At 34.6% G+C, this 19,228-nt stretch overlaps 3 protein-coding genes across 3 annotated transcripts in view; all 3 read left to right on the top strand.

Annotated features, from left to right (window-relative positions):
- LOTGIDRAFT_230855 (hypothetical protein) overlaps positions 1 to 2,280 on the top strand; it is a gene marked incomplete at its 5' end in the record, with an annotated part of 5,464 nt that extends 3,184 nt beyond the window's left edge. Inside the window, 5 exons of the mRNA XM_009051098.1 lie at positions 121 to 246; positions 630 to 743; positions 904 to 1,029; positions 1,779 to 1,873; positions 2,153 to 2,280. Coding sequence (XP_009049346.1) covers positions 121 to 246; positions 630 to 743; positions 904 to 1,029; positions 1,779 to 1,873; positions 2,153 to 2,206 — 515 coding nt within the window. The 3' untranslated portion in view covers positions 2,207 to 2,280. The remainder of the gene's footprint in view (positions 1 to 120; positions 247 to 629; positions 744 to 903; positions 1,030 to 1,778; positions 1,874 to 2,152) is intronic.
- Positions 2,281 to 5,498: 3,218 nt separating this feature from the next.
- LOTGIDRAFT_230854 (hypothetical protein) lies at positions 5,499 to 7,609 on the top strand. Its single transcript, XM_009051097.1, has 5 exons — positions 5,499 to 5,535; positions 5,878 to 5,991; positions 6,231 to 6,341; positions 6,686 to 6,832; positions 7,204 to 7,609. Exons 1-5 carry the CDS (start codon positions 5,511 to 5,513, stop codon positions 7,254 to 7,256), a joined length of 450 nt encoding a protein of 149 aa, XP_009049345.1. The 5' UTR covers positions 5,499 to 5,510; the 3' UTR covers positions 7,257 to 7,609.
- Positions 7,610 to 8,263: 654 nt separating this feature from the next.
- Positions 8,264 to 18,217, top strand: LOTGIDRAFT_158062 (hypothetical protein; the record flags this gene model as incomplete). Its single annotated transcript, XM_009051096.1, has 12 exons — positions 8,264 to 8,324; positions 8,681 to 9,052; positions 9,580 to 9,909; positions 10,688 to 10,957; positions 12,331 to 12,534; positions 12,884 to 13,150; positions 13,447 to 13,725; positions 14,010 to 14,285; positions 14,511 to 14,846; positions 15,150 to 15,205; positions 16,278 to 16,340; positions 17,750 to 18,217. The coding sequence occupies 12 exons, from the start codon at positions 8,264 to 8,266 to the stop codon at positions 18,215 to 18,217; spliced, it is 2,982 nt and encodes a 993-aa protein (XP_009049344.1).
- Between the last annotated feature and the right edge of the window lie 1,011 nt (positions 18,218 to 19,228).

Here is a 19,228-nt window from a genome sequence, read left to right as displayed (position 1 = left end):
AGAAAAGCTCTTGGAATATTTAACATCACTCACAAAGTCATTCGCATTAGGAATCAACTTTACATTTGTGATGTTTGTATATTTTAGCACTGGTTATTTCATTAATCTTTAATTTTACAGGCACATGTGAGCACAATGGAATAAAGTATGAAGAAGGGGAAAGCTTCCAAATAGAGTGTAACAAATGTCAGTGTGTAAGAGGAGGTGCAGCCTGTACCAAAAAGTATTGTTTTCCATCAAGTCAAGGTACGTTTCCAATATTTTAGACGTCACATGACTAGATATCTATCTCAATGTATGGTTAGTTAGATGCTTCTTTGCACCATCTGTGAATCTAAATTTAGATAAATGCTATTCTTAAGAACGAGACTTCTGTTCTAAAATCGTTTCTAATGTATTTGCAGCTTCATCCAGTATCGGACCAATATTAATAATATGCGACATATCGTAATGTATTGTTGTAGTTGTAAAATTTTATGTATTTACCCAATTTAAAAAAGTCGCATTAGATAGACATTATTTTTTTCACTCCAAATGAAACCCCCTGAATTGGCATGCTAATTTTAATAATCGTGTGTCATCTTGACAACAGAATCTGCTTGAAATATATTTTTCATTATAACTTGAAGATTGTAAAATTGATGGAAAGGTGTACTACAATGGTGAAAGATATAAAGATGACTGTAATACTTGTACATGCGTTGATGGTGATCCTGTCTGCACAAAAATAGACTGTCAGCCAAGTAAGTATTATTAAATATATTTTTTTATAATTTTGAATGATCTGCCTAGGCATCTTCAAGTACTTATCATCACTTACAAAGTTATTTCATTTCCGCCGAGTCATTTGCATTAGGAATCAGTCTTTAGCACGGGTACTTTCGTTAATCTTTAATTTTACAGGCACATGTAAACACAATGGGATAAAGTATAAAGAAGGGGAAGGCTTCCAAATAGAGTGTAACAAATGTCAGTGTGTAAGAGGAGGTGCAGCCTGTACCAAAAAGTATTGTTTTCCATCAGGTCAAGGTACGTTGCCAATATTTTAGACGTCTCATTACTAGATTTTATGTATTTACCCAATACCCAATGTCGAAATATCGTTTTAGATAGACAGTATGGTTTTTGCACCAAATGAAACCCCCTGAATTGTCCTGCTAATTTTAATACTCGTCTGTCGCCTTGACAACAGAATCTGCTTGCAATATTTTTTTCATTATAACTTGAAGATTGTGAAGTTGATGGAAAGGTGTACTACAATGGTGAAAGATATAAAGATGACTGTAATACTTGTACATGCGTTGATGGTGATCCTTCCTGCTAAGTAAGCATTAGTTAATGTATTATTTTTCAAATTTTGATCTTTCATGTTGTGTCGTGCGCCATTGCTTTTAGTCTATTTGGAATTACTTATTTCGAATACTCAACCTCCTTAAAAACACTTCGTTTTCCTTGAATGTGTTCTTCAATAATGTACAAGCTATTTCGCCTCAAAGGTTGTTTTCAACAACTTGTTCAACATAATGGTACGAGTTCCATATTTGTTAATAGCACTCTGCACTAAGTTAAGTCCCAGATGAAGTAGTTATACACATAAGATGCTAAAAATATCGTAATAAGATGTCTTGCATTATATACACAGCAGAGAATGTTTGTTTGATATCAAAAAAATCAATCGATATGGTTCATATCACCATATAAGACATTAAAAATTGATATTGCAAAGATGTATTACTTTAATAAGATATTGACATAAAGAAAATCTGATAAAAATGCAGACATGGATTCTTCGTTTGTGGTTTTCTATTTTCATTTTCTTGGACTTTTTGATATATTCAATATCCACAGATATACACCGTTTGACCCACAACAGGTAATTATGAATCCCCCTTATCCTTGGAGATATTTGTGTCCAAAAACTAAGTGTAGAAAAAGTCTGGTAAAGTGATTTTTACCAGTTTACCCCCTTCTCTTAACTTCTACTTCAGACGTCACCTTTGTAGTTTCACAAAGCTTAATCACTTTATAATGGTTTATTTCCATTTTCAAGCAACTATAATTCAAAATATGATGATCGTGACGTGCTATAACGCATGTGTGATGAAAAGCAGAAAAACCACCATACGTTAATTCATTTCTTTCAATTTTTCAGATGCGAATGAGATCTAAAGAAGACAGTTATTTAAGTAATGGGCCTGTGTTTTGATTGTAGTCTGTAATAACAAGAATCAAGACAGCGTGTTATTATCTTTATTCAAAAAATAAAGTTGTTTCCATCTGTGACTTTCGTCATTTATTTAACGATTCATTTATTTCATGCATTCGACATGAAGTCACCAACAGATGTTGATAAGTTAACTTGACATACGTAGTATTTAATAGTCTATGATTCCCCATTATATCGTGTCAGAACTACTAACTCATCTGCAACAAGAAGATCGCTCCTTTATCACGGATATCATTGGTCACGGTAACTCGGCTAATCAAGCCCTATCCGTTCCGGGTGTAATACGGATAGGATATTGTCACGATTACGGCCAGATATAAAATGTCGCTATTTATGGTAATTACACCACCTATCCATATTTGCATCGCCCACTTCTGTTCTAAAATCGTTTGTATTGTATTTGCAACTTCAGCTAGTAGTCTCATTTTGTTTCAGACCAATATTAATAATATGACATATCGTAATGTATTGGTGTAGTTGTAAAATTTTATGCATTTACCTAATACTCAATGTCGACACATTAGACACATGGAAACCCACTTAAATGTCCCGCCAGGCCCGTAACTAAGCGTGGTGGTGGTGAGTATTAAAAAACATTTTTCGTGTCTCTAAAATAGTGCTTAATTACTGAATGAAGTAAATCATAGTCGAGATGGGAATTATAAAAGGTGATTCAAAGAAGAGGAGACAAATGATAAACGGAGGGAAGAAACAAGAGCAGAGAAAGATAGCATCAAGTATTAAAGTGGAAAAATGGGAAAAGAAAACCAGCAGAGAAAAGATAAATAAGTAAAGATGGCGACAAGAGAAGATAAACGAGAGGAGTAGACAAGAAAACTTCCAAACGAAAACGGAAGATAAGCGGTTAGAAAAAGAACAAAAGGAAAAATGAATAGAAAGCTTGCCAGGCAAGGTTACATACGCCCACTGGCAGATTTGATTTTGAATAAAAATATATTAGCAGTACAATAACAATCACCAGTATGATATAATCAACCTTCAGTCATACACTTCTTTTGAACTCTTTAGGGCGATACTGAATAATGTTCAGTATATGAATCATTGCCCATGTCCATTATCCGATCATCACGAAAATCGATAGGGATCATCTTCATAATGACATTGACACACAAAATCAAAAGAATCTGTAAAGAATTGTAGTCTGTAGAGTTGGCACGAGTTGCACAATATAGCTAATAGGGTAAAACGTCAAGTCAGACACGATATTTCGGTGAAAAATTATCCGATCATCTAGAAAATCGATAGGGATCATCTTCATAATGACATAGACACACAAAATCAAACAATCGTAACAAAATTGATAATAATGGAAATTATCACCAAAAAAGAAGATAGCTTGCCAGGCAAGGTAATATACGCCCACTGGCAGCTTTGATTTTAAATAAAAATATTTGGCAGTACAGTAACAATTACCAGTATGAAATATTCAACCTTCAGACATACACTTCTTTTGAACTTTTTGAGGCGATACCGAATAATATTACCAAGTTTCATCAAAATCTGTCAAGAATTGGGCCTTCTAAAGTGTTTACAGGCTAAACCTTAAACACATTTTTAAGAACAAGGGCAATAACTTATACTAAATACTTTTCGATTTTTCTGATTTTCGATAGGCTTCATCCTTGGGTGATTACATACACTCACACCAAGTTTCGTCAAAATCCATCAATAATTGTGCCTTCTAGAGTGTTTACGTGCTACAAATTGAACGCATTTTCAATAACAAGGGCAATAATTCATATCAAATATTTTTCGATTTTATTGATTTTCTATAGGGTTCATCCTTGGGTGATAATAAATAATTTCAGCAAGTTTTGTCAAAATCAGTAAAGAATTGTGACTTGTAGAGTGTTAACGAGCTAAAAATCGAACGTGTTTTAAAGAACAAGGGCAATAATTCATATTAAATATTTTTCGATTTTATTGATTTTCAATAGGGTTCATCCTTGGGTGATAATAAACAATTTCAGCAAGTTTCGTCAAAATCCTTAAAGAATTGTGACGTGTAGAGTGTTAACAAGCAATTGTGGACGGACCGACGGACGGACGGACGGACGGACCGACGGACACGGGTGACGGCAATATACGCCCCACATTCCACGTGGGCGTATAAAAAATGATAAATCTAAAACAATCTTTCCGTGCTAGTTAATACATTAATTTATATAGCTGAAAGAAGGGAAGATATATGTCATGTTGATATTTGCTGTCAAATAAAAACTCAAACCTGTCAAAAGTCGAACTGTATAAATTGTATGATTTCGTAAATAAACTGCAATTATACCCGGAACTGCATAAATTTGCACAACAGCCACAGGTTTCAAGATGTACGGGTTGGTAATTCAAATTGCCCTTCTGTTATCCTTTTCGACATTTATACAAGGTAATGAACATCTATTTTTTACATGAGTAGATCAAGTCACATATTTGTTAAGACCACCGGCAATATTTCTCGCTAAAAATTAAATATTTATGTGATTTTGCATTTTTTTCAATCAACAGAACTCAAGACAACTCCGTACTTTCAGACCCAAATCTTTTAATACAAATTATGATTGGCTATTTAAGTCTGGTTTCTGAAATTTTTTATTCTCAAAGTGATTGGAATTAAGATCACTTTTAGCCATAGTTTGACAAGATCCCAATAATTCATCTTTTCTTCTCCCAATTTGTTGCTGGACCGAATCAATATTGTTTTGAAAACATTAAAAAAAAATTATTTCGAAGACTGTGTATACGATTAAATTCAAGACGTATTTCATATATTTGTTCATCATCCCACAACAATTTCAGGAACGATCTTATAAGATATACTGATAATCATAAGGTTTGGTCAGTTTTTATTTTTGTGATGTTTGTATGCTTTAAGTAGTAGGTTAATGCAGATAATTTCACGAATCTTTAATTTTACAGGCACATGTGTGCACAATGGTATAACGTATAAAGAAGGGGAAAATTTCCAAATAGAGTGTAACAATTGTTTTTGTGGCAGCAAAGGTGCAGGATGTACATTACTTCTCTGTCATCCATCAAGTCGAGGTAAAGTTATTTTTAAAGCAACATTAGTACATATCCGTCTTAATATAACATTTATTCCTAGTGTAAGCGAAATGCATAAAGGGGTGTTTAAGTAGGGCACTTTTATTTGTTCGATATGCTCGGAAAGACTGTAGAAGGTGCAATTCTTTACGGATTTTGCTGAAACTTGGTTATATTATATAGTATTGCCCCAAAAAGTCAAAAGGGTGCGGGATGTACCAAAATGGCCTGTCATCCTTCAAGTCGAGGTATGTTTGTATTGTTTGACCAATATTTTAGATGCCACAACCTCTTCCATTCAATGTAGATGTTGCTTTGTACTTCGTGCAATCCATGATACTTCTCTTATTTTACTTGTCTTCTTTCTGCTGGTCATCCTTTCTCAATTGTTTTCTCCCTGCTAGCCTTCACATGTCTTCTCCGAGTCAACATCCGCTGCCGAAAAGGGGTATAAGATAGACAATTATGTCTTTACAAAATACACGCAACCGTTTTCGCAACGTTACAAGATTAGCATATTATACTAATGATGGTCTTGTCATTTTGACAACAGAATCTTCGTGAAATATATTTTTCATTAAAATTTGAAGATTGTGAAGTTGATGGAAAGGTGTACTACAATGGTGAAAGATATAAAGATGACTGTAATATTTGTACATGCGTTGATGGTAATTCTGTCTGCACAGAAAAAGAATGTCAGCCCAGTAAGCATTATTTAATATACCATTTTATTTATGATAATTATGTCCGTCTGCCATTCCGTTGAGTCCATTTAGAATTTCTCCTTTTGAATACCCGACCTCACATACAAAGCTACTTCCTTTTTCATTAATGTATTCAATAGTTTACGCATTTGTTTGAGATCCATCAAATATTGTGAAATTAAAAATTTGATAACAGAAATCAAGATGTCAACTAAAGCTTTAATACTTCTTGTTTGTAGAACAATGTGTTGAAAATGGCATCATCTATGAAGATGGAGAACAGTTCAAGATAGACTGCAATACCTGTACTTGTAGTAATGGCATTTCTCTGTGTACATTAATTGCATGCTGTAAGTATTGAATTCTACTATATAGATAAGAGTTTTTCTCATCAATAACTTGTTTATGTATATTCCTGTTGATTTGAACGAAATGACTTCCTGAAAAGACGAAACTACAAACGAGCGAGAATAAGCTCGGAAACGAAATGGTTTTCAGGACCATATTGAAATAACATCATCGATAGTTTGCATCTATGAATGAGCTTTGAACACGCTTTATATCGCTGTAAATAATGATAAATCTGCCACCTTAAAGATTTCCCCACATACGGAATTGCACTGCCCGTCATTATTGTCAAATGCATAAAAGTGGTATTTCCTATACCAATAACTATGTGGAAAATCAATTTTAGCTGTTCAAGGTTCATGTCTTCAAGGCAGCGATTGTACTGATTTGGACTCTAATAGTGTTGTGTTAGATGGAATCACTGTGTGTTGTTGGGAATCTGATGAACAACTGGTAATCAACAGTTTATCGAATAGATACAGTTGTACTTGTAGTAAGTTGAATTGTTATGCAAAAAATTTGTACACCGTTTGATCCACATAAGAACAAGTTGATTTATTGATCTATTACCAAAATTGTCACGTAGTCCTAGTAGGCGTTTGTTTCTAAATAAAAAGATAGCGTTGGCCATAGTAATAGAGCTATCAGTAAATGAATGGTTTCTTCATAGTCAGCCTATGAACTTTTTAGCCTCTCCTCGTATATGGTTTCAGCAACCTCATTTTGATAAAACTTTTTAGCTTCATTTTTAATCTTCGAGCAGTTATTAAAAATATCATGGTGGTTATGTGTTATGTGTAGAAAATGCAGCAACTCACCAATGTGTTAATTATTTTCTGAAGTAATGTCAATTCAATGTTTCAGATAATGACGATTATGATAGCAATTATGATGACAGTTATTCTTATGAGGACTAAAGAGGAACAATTTTCTACAACAATGGGCCAGTGTTTCGATTGGAGTCTGTAACAACAAGAATTAAGTCAGCATGTAATAATGTGAATAATCATTTCATTTCAATGCCCATTTCGAAAATAAAGTTGTTTCCATCTGTGAATTTCATCATTTCGAATATAATATTTCACATTAATTTTTCATGCGCTCTTCATAGAGGAGGTTTATAAATTTTGACATTGTCACTCATGTCACAACATATTTTAATAAAGTTTGACATTACTTTGACAATCATTTAAACATGTTGAAAAAATTTTAGTTATTTCAAATGATCAAAACATCTAATTATATTCCAGAAAGTAACATCTTAATTTTGATTTACGTTTTCGATTTTAAATTTTCTACACTCCACATAAATGTAATAGGTTTCACATGATTTTAATGGATCTCCTTATTCGTCCACTCGGATCTGATCTTCAAAACCAAAAGCGTGGAAAATAGGCGTATGATCATGGGTAGATTTCTGACGAATGGCCGAGCTATTGACTCGTATGCATCGGACTTAACGACGTCAAAAAAATAATAAGCCAATGTTTACAAATTTTGACCAGAATCTTTATCTCTTATTCAAGTAAGAAACATTAAAATAATGTAAATCAAATTCAACACACCGACATATACCGCGGCTTTAATGCTACTATGCTCAAGAATGTTCTACGTATATGTGTCACTATTGCTAACCACCATTATCAACGTTTGAAGTACTGTTTATATGTCTAACAGTTTAGACATAAAGTATAGAAGTGCATTAACCTTGGTAACAAACAGGTAACCACCCTTTTCGATGATTCAAGTATTTGTTTGAAAGTAATAAATAGGTACATATTTCAGAGCTTTTCTAAATTTGATTGGTGTTTAAGAACGGCAGTATTACCTCTTCAAATTTTTATAAACATCATAAAATCAGATTGAAATGATCACAGCAATCATTGCAAAAGTTTCCATTCGGTCGATAGAACAGAATCTCAGGATGTCGTTTACCTCACATATATTTTACTTTATTATCGTCATATGTATTGCCATCAGAAAAGGTAAGTAATTATTCCATAAAAATCTTGTGACATATACACTTGAACCCAAAAATAACATTTTTATTTAATCAGCACGATATCATTAACAAATTCAAAACAAATCCGGGGACCGAGTGAGTATCACGGGGACTTCATTAGATCAGTTAGACGCAGAAAAGTAGGACTAAAAGTTTAATTTCAAATTCCGATACTAACATAAAATTTCCTTAATATTTATTTTTATTCACCAAACAAAGAAATGAAATCACGAAACTTGTGCGTGAATGGTCCAGATCCAGATGTTGGGGATAGGACGAAGTAAAGTCATCCTTGATTTATATTGTTTTAATGCGGTTAACTTTGTTTTCTATTGTCAGGAAATGGGGCTTCTATTGAAGTTCTTCCTGGTGAAACGGTCCCACCAAACACTCCGACATTAACATTAAAATGCACCGCTGCTTCCGGATCCGACATAACGGACATCTTTGCAATTTACTTGTATAAAGATGATCAACCGATGGCATCCATAGTGGGCGGTAATCCTCCACAACTTCATACAGGTTTTGATTCCATGAAATATACAGCAAGCCGAAATTTGCCCAATACGGAGCCATTAAATTTTCTTCAAGTTGATATTGCAAATCCAGACTGCGGTGATGGAAACGAATACAAATGTAAACTTTCAGCGAGTAATGGTGGTGGACCAATAAGTCCGAATCCTGAAGATATCAAATCTATCACTGTTGAAAGTAAGCAATTAAACATACATTTAAATATCATTAATATTTGTGTGTTTGTAGTTGTGCAAAGATACTCATCGATTTTGATCATGATAGCGAAATTGTTTGTACATACTTAGTTTGTGCTAAAATTTGGACGGTGACGTAGGATTTCGGACATTGATTCACCAACAAAATTGGTATGCATCAGATTGTGATCCCTCTTCGGGCTACCATACATAATGAATCAATGAATTTGCTATTTCTTCAGTTGGCGCGTTTCTATTTGTAGTGTGTGTTGTGAATGTACAGCAGCAATGGCGTGTGTGCCAGGCATGGTATCCTTACTCTTCTAGACACCTGATACTACTTTTCATTATGAAATACTAACTTATGATTGATATAATTCCTCATGTGAAAAGCTCAATAGCTGCTACCAATGTTTCGTCAAAATCTTGTTTTGGAATTTCGGGTTTTGTTATGAAGTTCGGGTCGTTAGTAATTAATTTAAGTTTATTGTATTTCATTTTAGATATGTTACAAAAATTCATTTTCAGCTAGTCCATCAGATCTTACGTTCAGTGTCAATCCAGATAAAATTATTTATTTCGAAGATGATGAAGTCACAATAACCTGTATTGGGAAAGTCGGAGATCCAGTCCAACCTTGGTTATGGGAGAGAAAACTTTCAGGTGCATTGGATTGGGAATCGTATCCTGACTCAAGCGATATTACTAATGGTGCGCTGGTTCCTCCTAGCGCAGGCGAATGTTCTTTTTCTCGAGAATCTGTACTGACTAAAGTACTGAAATCCCCTGAAGATGGTATGTCTCTACGATGCTTAATGGATGGTGTGGTAGTTGGATTGAAAGATTTCACAGTATATTGTAAGTGATATGCACCGTTTTCTCTTGCCAATTTATTGACGCTTTGCGATAACAAGAGATACTGGGCATTCTTATACCGATTTTTACTACTTAGCTGTTCATTTCACTGATCGCGAGAACTGTAATAATTGGAATCGAATTCACCCTTGTCTGAAATGTAAAAATCAACACCCTATCTATTATATCTATTGTTAAATGCCTATTGTATTGGGGAAAGGATATTAGAATACGCACATTCATGTCACTAACATACGTACAGTTTGAAAATTGAATTTCGGCGCGAGGGTTGTGTACATGAAATAGAAACAGAACGACAGACATGGGACAATTTCATTTCCATGATCTAAAAAAAAAATACATATGGTAATCCTACAATAATTCCAACATATGTTTTATGATCAGAATGTCTTGAAGGAGCATTGATGCAATGGGATTGATCGTACTCTGGGATATCTGCAAGATTTTTCAATTTTCTCCAAAAATTTCAGAACAACGCTTTATATCAATTTATATCAATCTTCAAATTGTAACGTGTTAAATCTTAAACTGTCATAAAGGTACAATAATCTGAAAGCATAATCAATGATTAGCGTACTCCTTCCTGTAGATATAAGAACATCGATACGCAATTTCCATCCAAAATTCAAAACATTTTTTTAACGACCTTGCGAGACAGAAAGTGGCTCGATAAAGAACATTTCCATACGATTAATTTCTAGGTGGTTTCAAATGAGCTAGTTTTAATATTCCGGTGTCTTCAAATTTGTATATTTTCCAGATGGACCCAGTTTAGTTACCCTTACACCACCATCAGTTGATCCTGTGTTTGAAGGAGACGACATCAGTGCTGTAACATGTAATCACGGCACATGTAATCCTTACTGTGTACTAGAGTGGTACAAAGATAACAATCTGGTACCAACCAATGATGGAGTTCTGGAACTGACGAACGTTGAACGATCACAAGCTGGAACTTACATATGTAGGGTTTCTAACCCAACAATACCCGACAGCGAAATGACAGCTAGTCTCAGTGTAGATGTTCACTGTAAGTATGAATGTTGAAAACTGATATACATGCAAAAAATGACTACAGGAGAATTAGCCTGACCTGCTCAATTCCAGTATCTGAAGCATAGTAAAGCATTACTATATTATTTGAATTACAGAAAGGTCAATGCCAAAATTGATAATTTTATTTTCATAAATATCAATTTTCGTTTCATTTGTAACGCACGAGCATATTTTGCATATAAATTTTTTTTTACGAGAAATAAAATTACTTTTAAACTTCGCAAACAGGGTTATATATAGAATTCTTTTTTTGATCTACATTTGGATATCATAAACACAGTCATACAAAAAACTGTACAAATAATCATTTCAGATTTTCTCAACATTTGGTTGACATGACATTTATAACAGCAACAATTCATTAATTTTTTTTTAAGGTGTATCGACTAGCACAATATAACATTCGAGCTTTTTGGTGTGTTGAAACAATATTGGGCAGGTGACGTCCACCTTCGCCGTGGCATTTAACAGGTTCACAAACCAAGGCTCCGATATATCTTTTCATTTACGACTGTAGTTTCATTTCACTATGTCAATATCTATCCTGTGCTAAGCCATAAATAGCAATATAAACATAAAAATTCATTGACTATAAATCACTCTATATCAATCTTTAAATTTTGTCATTTTAAATCTTGAATGCGTCAGAAGTCATAAAATATAGTAACCTGCGAACATATCTAATGATAAAGGCACTTCGTTTTTATTTCATTGACTGACACCATCAAATCACTTCTCATACTTACTCCCTTTGAGTAAGACAATGTTCAGACAAATTCATGTTTCACCTGTCAAAAAACTGCAGTGTAAATTAACTGATGGTGTTATTTTTCTTTTGTGTCTTTTGTCGTGTTCACATTAGCCTTTTAAAGCGGTTTAATGCGCTTTAAATCCTTAGAGTGTATGATGTTGATTCTCGGGCGAATCCATCTTGGAATGAATGACCTTCAATCTATGTAAGAAGTTTAAGGGATAGGTTGTTGAGGGCACATTGATTTGTACCGCGCTATAGCGCTGTCGTGTGACGTGTTTTGTACCGCATCGAATCGCTTCAAATTGAATGAGCTGCAACGAAAGCGAATTCCGGGGATCGCATTTGATGTCGATTTCTTGTGAACGCAGAGTTTGTCAGTACCTTCGATTTGTGAGGAACAAATAATAACATTGTCTTGGTTGATTTTATCTATCCCAACAACATCCGATGCAATTCTGCCAAAGAAACCCTTTTTAAAGAGAATTGATCCATTTATTGTCAAACTTCACGAAGAATATTATCGATTAACCAGTTAATCACACCCATAATCCATAAAGTTGAAATTCTAAGTAAAATGTTTTTGAATGTTATAGATGGTCCTAACAGTGTTCATTTAACACCGCCAACTATTGATCCCATAATAGAAGGCAATGCTATGACACCCGTAACTTGCAGTCCTGTTGATTGCAATCCTTACTGTGAACAAGGATGGTACAATGAAAACAATCTGGTACCAACCAATAATGGAGTACTGGAACTGACGAATGTTGACCGATCACAAGCTGGAACTTACATATGTAAGGTTTCTCACCCCACAAAACCCGGCAGTGAAATGACACAGAGCCTTGATTTGGAAGTTGTTTGTGAGTATATAAATGTGGTTATACTGCGTTAAATTAAAAAAAATTGGCAACAATTCTGCTATATGGATGCATCTAGATGAAGTGAATCGCCAGTGGACCTGGGCTTCAATCGTATAGCTCTTTTATCCTCCCTTTATATACAAGGATCTAGTATGGAACCATAATTTTCAAGAAATCGGGAATTGTTTTTATCATCTATTTAATACGAAAATGATGTCATCTGATTTGAATTCCAAACAAAATATTGATTGTTATATTTTCTCCTTTGTTTCATTCCTTCCAGACGGTCCAAAAAGTGTTGATTTGACTCCTACAATAATTGACCCCATATTAGAAGGTTATGATATGGCACCAGTAACATGCAGTCATGATGATTGTAACCCTCCCTGTGAACTAGAGTGGTTCAAAGATAACACTTTAATAACAAACGATGCCGTCTTGGAACTAATGAACGTTAACCGATCAGAAGCTGGAACTTACATATGCAAGGTTTTTAACTCCGCAATACCCGGAAGCGAAATAGAACAGAACTTTGCTGTGGAAGTTTATTGTAAGTAACTATGTTGTGCATTGAATTATACATTCCACGAAGTGATTGCTGTATAAAATAAAGGGTGTACTTTACGGTATATGTCAGATATCCAATTTAAATTAATCATCACACATTCAATAACCATATCTAAATTCAAATTATATTCCATGTATATTTTCTATTTTCTTTATTTCATGAAACGCACATACAGTTGAACCCAACTAATCATTTATCGTATTTATATTCTGTTAGCTTTTCGTTCCTATGTATGTTTTACTGTTTACTGTTATAACAATTTCTATTTTTTGCAAAAGATGGGCCCGATTTTATCCACATCAACTCCTCAAAAACTGTTGGGCTGATAGAATTTGAAGATGTAGCACCGATCCCATGTTGGACACATTGCAACCCGAAATGTGATATCAAATGGTATAATGGCAGCATTGATGATGGAAATCTTATTAGTGGTGTAAATGGAGAGCTGGAATTATTCAATGTTAGCCGGTCACAACAAGCCATCTTCTACTGTGAAGTTTCACACCCTTTTAATTCTGATGGACGCTTGAATGATTCCATAGATCTACAAGTTTACTGTAAGTTTTGATAATATGTGGTACGATTTTCGCCATTGCAAAACTGTCAACCCAACGAGTGCATCTTAACTTAGTACATGTATTTTATTTTTACGAACACTATGACAACATTGCGCATGTTGAGTTAATGTGAGCATAAACAAACGTTTAGTCAAATATATGTTCAATGTATCCACCACGTGGATTCACTATTGTTTGATTTTAATTCAAATCTTGATTAATCTTAATTGAGTACGTTTGTTTTTATCTTTGGTTATATTCAAGTATGAACTTTTCAATTGCAGATGGTCCAGAATTGGTCCAAATAAAACCAGACAATATTGACTCTGTGGCCGAAGGTACCTCTTTGCAAGTGACCTGCTCGGCCAACTGCAACCCAGTATGCCAGTTCACTTGGTATTTCCAGTCCCAGGAATCTGGTTATATCAAACCAGCTACTGGTGGTGTATTAAACTTACCAAATATCTACCGTAACGAAGCTGGGTTGTACATCTGTGAAGTGAACCAGGCTGAAATAGTTAACAGCTCCAAAACAGTTGAAATAGAAATACACGTCCATTGTAAGTAGCCATGAGGTTAAGTTACGTTCCAACTTAAGGATTTAATCAGCTACATCCGAAATATGAACAGCGTTTGGCACATTTTCACGTATGTATAACTCATTGTTTCACTAATGAGTTTTTGTGGCAATTTTCTAAGGTACTTATTGTGTTAAATAATATAAACATATAGATAAATTGTAGCAAGGGTATACTCATTTACTATACAGAAAATTTTTCTCTCAGGCCCCTCATCGGAAGTACATATTACAACTGAACCATCCAAAGAAGAGTATGAAGTAGACGAGAGTGTGTCATTTACATGCAGTGGAGAATTCAGTTCTGGTACAAATCCGTCATGGAAATGGCAGAAATCCTCGGCAAATGGCCAAGAATGGGCAGATTATGTTAATTTCACTGTTTCTGATCCGTCCGATGATGGATGTTCTTACCGACAGGATACAACCATATCGATTACAATAAATGCTGACGATGATGGATCGGATATTCGGTGCATTAAAGACGAAAACGAAGACCTTAGCATATCATTAACCCTAAAAGTTAAAAGCAATGACAAAAATGGTAAGCATATTTGTTAATATTTTGAATAAAGGATAATGATAAATGCCTACGAAATTCGGTCTGCCCTTAACAAAGTACATTACGGTAATAAATGACAGATCCAAGATCATGAAATTTACCTTGTGTAAACTTTGCCGTGCTACTAAATCCTTTTTTTACTGAGAAACAAGATTATACTAATTTAACATCAAGCTCATCTCTCTCCTGAATCTATCGGGAGTCTTTATTTTTTCAATATTATTGAGAGTTCCCCTCACACCATCAATGTCTGTTTCTTTAATTTTGTTTTACTATCCATTTTAGGTGGCTGTGAAAACTATGCTAAATTTATCATTTTGGTGTGCAGTTTACTAGCACTGGTACTCTGTCCAGTTTGACTTGGTGGTGAATATAGACCGTTCGTGAATGGATTGAAATATAAAAAAAGAACAGTCATACCTCTTTTACCTATTTATTTGTATAATATCGTAAATTAAATCTCGCGATTTTTGCATCTATCAACATATATTAAAATTAGTTGATTTATTCTTTATAAAACATAATTATTACATATAATGTCCACAGCTTACACTGTATTTTGAAAAAGGTATAGATCATAAGTCATTGAAAAATACGTGGATGTTCGTGGAAGGTGAATCTGGCCACTGATACTACAATGACTAGAAAAAAGCATTACTATCTCAGATGCCACATAATGCCATGAATAGCTTTTGACTATGATTTTTATGTATTTTACAACCATATAATAAATTGACATTACAGTGTTAATCTTTTGATAAAGAATAGTCAGTGATTATCTTGCTCAGGTCGATTCTACCTCGACACGGCTAGTGGGCAAGCGAGATCCGCCATAGTTCGGAAAATTGTCTGTGATCAGATTTGGATAGATAGCTTTACTAGGCGGAAGCATGGGTAAGATTGGACCTAATATGCAAATCAAACTGAAGAATAAAGTTCGTAAGTGCGGCGAGTGGTGCAAAGGTATAAAACAACCAATCCCGCGTTACTACTGAGCTTTTCATTTGGGTTAATTCATTATGTAATATTAATCTTTCAAAGGCATATTAGAAGCACAGGTTATAGAAAAATAAGACAATTTTATGGATAGATACTTCTAGAATATCTATTACTTCAACGTTTCAATGTGGTTCTCACACCGTTATCAGGAATTTAATAATGGGCACCAACAATAAGTAACAAGTATATATGTAGGTAACAATAACAATAGAAACAACAAAGGCAAAAGAGAAGACATGTAAGTGAGCAGTTAATTAGGGATGATCAAAGGTAATTACACGGATTAAGATAGGTAAGATTTAGAAGCCACTACTGAGTAGAAGATGAAAGTAATCTTAGGAGAGTTCAAAGGGTTAATTACAACAACAGGGTGTCCCAAATTCTTGGTAGTTGATATCCTTGGTCTCTATTCAGTTCAGGTTGAAGTTTCTTAATCATGATGCTTTCATGGTATTTACGGGTAGCGTCATCAGGGAGGTTGGTGAGAATGGCTTCCATTGGATAATATGGTTTGGATTCTCGATCAGATGCTGGCTTAAGGCTGATTTCCCATTAACCATGTTGCAAGAGGTCTTATGTTGTCTTACTCTCATTTTCAATGGTTGTTTACTTTCACCTATATAAGCTGCACCACAATTACACTTGATCTGGTAGACAATATCCTTTTGCATATCTTTGTTGGTTGTTGTGGACTCGTGGGTCCTATAAAGGGAATGGTCATGTTGATGGGTGGCTGGTCAGGTTTGGTGATGGTTTGAGTAGGTTGGTTCATATGGTTGATGGTGTCTGATATTAAATTATGAGGGTATTGATTGTATCTGCAAAATACATTGGTTAGGTGGTTGATTTCTTCCTTATTACTGTCTGGGTGGCTACATACTGACTTGGCTCTGGTAACTAATGCCTTGATGGCATTCTTCTTAGTTCGGTTAGGGTGATTAGACTTGTAGTTGATGTATTGGTCGATGTGGGTTGGTTTTGTATACGTATGCGTATGTCTAGGAAAGGGAGCTGGCTGTTCATTTCAGTTTCAACAGTGAATTGGATTCTTGGGTGGACGGAGTTGAAGTGATGTAATAGTGTTGCAGGATCAGCGTTTGTTGGAAGGATGGTGAAGATATCAACTTTGCGTAGCCAACACACTGGTGTGATGGGTGAGTTCGAGAGGTATTGATCTTCAAAGTGGGCCATATACAGTTCTGAGATGAATACAAATAATGCATGCGCGTTGTGTTCGTCGTCTGAGAAAGTGCCATCCGCCACGAGTGGTCAAAAATATCAAACAGGATTGTAGAGCACAGGTTAATATAAACGAACCGACCCTTAGCCGATAGTAACACGAACTGGTCAACGTGACGTAATAGCTTCCTTCTCAAAGAGCATGGCTGACATTCTGGTCAAGTCTTTATCGTTCTAACTCATTTCTGTTATTTGTGGAGATTAGTGGTTGACAATTTTGTATGTTTTTATGTTATCTTATTTAATGTATATCGTAGAACATTTCTAACGGTCCTAAACTCCCTGTCATTTTGTATTTGTCCTGTAATTTATATGTAAAGTTTGCGTCTGAAATTTTTCCATCGTCAATGAGTCGTCACGGATGATTAGCGTGCACTGTCGATTGCCACATATGGAAAGTGAAAGTACAATTTCTCGAATAGCTTTGTTTACATTCTGTAGTATTTAAAGAGTCTCTCTCTTGCCCAAATTATATGAATAGTTACTTGTTAATGTAATTTTGTATCTTTTCAGTTAATCGTCAAATATCCTATCATATCTTGTTAGATTCAGCATTGTCCACATATTTATGGTTTTATGATATTTTGGTTTTAATAAACTCTGTGTGAACGCTGTTCTAATGTGTTTGGCTTTTGTGGTCCTGATAGTCTTACGCATTAACAACGCCACATAATACAAATTCAACATTAGTTATGAGTCGGAACGGTGAAGATATGTCAGTTCATGGTACCGAAGATGGAGCAAATAATGGTTCTAATGGTCAAAATAATGGTGAAAATTTAGAAGAACATGACAGTATCAATATGCAGACTAATACTGTCGAAAATACTGAGACTAATGTTCAATCTATAAGTAATCCGAAGGAAAAGTTCCTTGTTGATAGTTTGAATTTACGTAGAAAACTGCTCGTAAATGACACCAGTAGTAAAATGAAAGAGTTGCAGTATAACATGGTAACATCAAGTGATTATAATCCAATTATGGATTCGTACAAATCATGGTTAAACATTTTAGAAGAGTATCAAATTGTTCATAACGAATACCAAGATGTTCTAGATGATTCTGAAAGAGAAGTTTATTATCTGGTGAATATAAAGAATTTGAATCAGAGATAAGACAATTCCGTAGATATACTGATGAATGGTTAAAGCTTAATAAACCGAACTCTATCCCTCCACCATATTACGATTGCATACAACCAAATATACAACCGAATGACAGTATATCACAAATTGATCATCCTTCTCATTTTCCTGCAATATTGTTGAAGAGAGAACAAGATGTAGCTGTTCTTCAAGAAAAACAAAGATATCTTGCACAGAAGCAAAACTTCGAGATAGAAAAATTGCAAATCAAACTCAGAGAAGAAAAACTTAACCTGGAGTCAGCAGTGGCGATAGCAGAAGCCAAATCGAAAGCTGATCAAAAGGCATTGGGTGAGCACGGTAGTGTAGTGTCTCAGGTTACAGCTAACAGAGTTCCCCCCGCCCATACAGAAAATATTATTTCTGATTTAATATTTAATAAAGATTTAATTCAATCTTTAAGAAAACCTAAGGTAGAGATAAAGAAATTTGGAGGTGAATTTCTAAAGTTTATGAGACAGATGGAATCGCAGGTCTTTGCTCATTGCAGTTCTAGCGAAGAAAAGTTAAACTATTTAGAAACTTATACTTACGGCCAGCCCCATGATGTTGTCTGTTGTTACTCGAACATAGGTGGTGAGAAAGGTTTTGACGAAGCCATGAAAGACTTGCGTCATAGATATGGAAACTCTGATAGAATTGCTTCAACTTATATCAGACGTGCATTAGACTTTAAGAAAATAAAGGCAGATAATCATGCTTTATTAGATAAATTTGGTATATTCTTAGCAGAATGTTTATATGCTGTTAAAACTATCGATTCTATGAAAACTCTTAATTATAATAATAATATTCAGATTTTAGTTGGTAAATTTCCTAATTATATGCACGATAGATGGAGAAATCGAGAACTTGAAATTCAGAAAAGGAAGATTTTTGTTTTAAGCATTTTGTTGACTTCGTGCAAAATGAAGCTCGTAAATTGAATGACCCTATCTTCGGTCGTGAGGCAATAGCAAATGCCGAAAATTCTATATCAAC

Source organism: Lottia gigantea (assembly GCF_000327385.1).
Source record: "Lottia gigantea unplaced genomic scaffold LOTGIsca_16, whole genome shotgun sequence".
Classification (NCBI taxonomy): Eukaryota; Metazoa; Mollusca; class Gastropoda; family Lottiidae; genus Lottia; species Lottia gigantea.
This window is presented reverse-complemented; position numbering and strand designations above follow the sequence as displayed.

Bases quoted from the DNA above. Each gene is read 5' to 3' on its own strand.
- LOTGIDRAFT_230854 (XM_009051097.1), top strand. From the start codon at position 5,511: ATGGCCTGTCATCCTTCAAGTCGAG. The intron at 5,536-5,877 runs GTATGTTTGTAT...TAAAATTTGAAG, and splicing joins CTGTCATCCTTCAAGTCGAG to ATTGTGAAGTTGATGGAAAG. The intron at 6,342-6,685 runs GTAAGTATTGAA...AATCAATTTTAG, and splicing joins GTGTACATTAATTGCATGCT to CTGTTCAAGGTTCATGTCTT.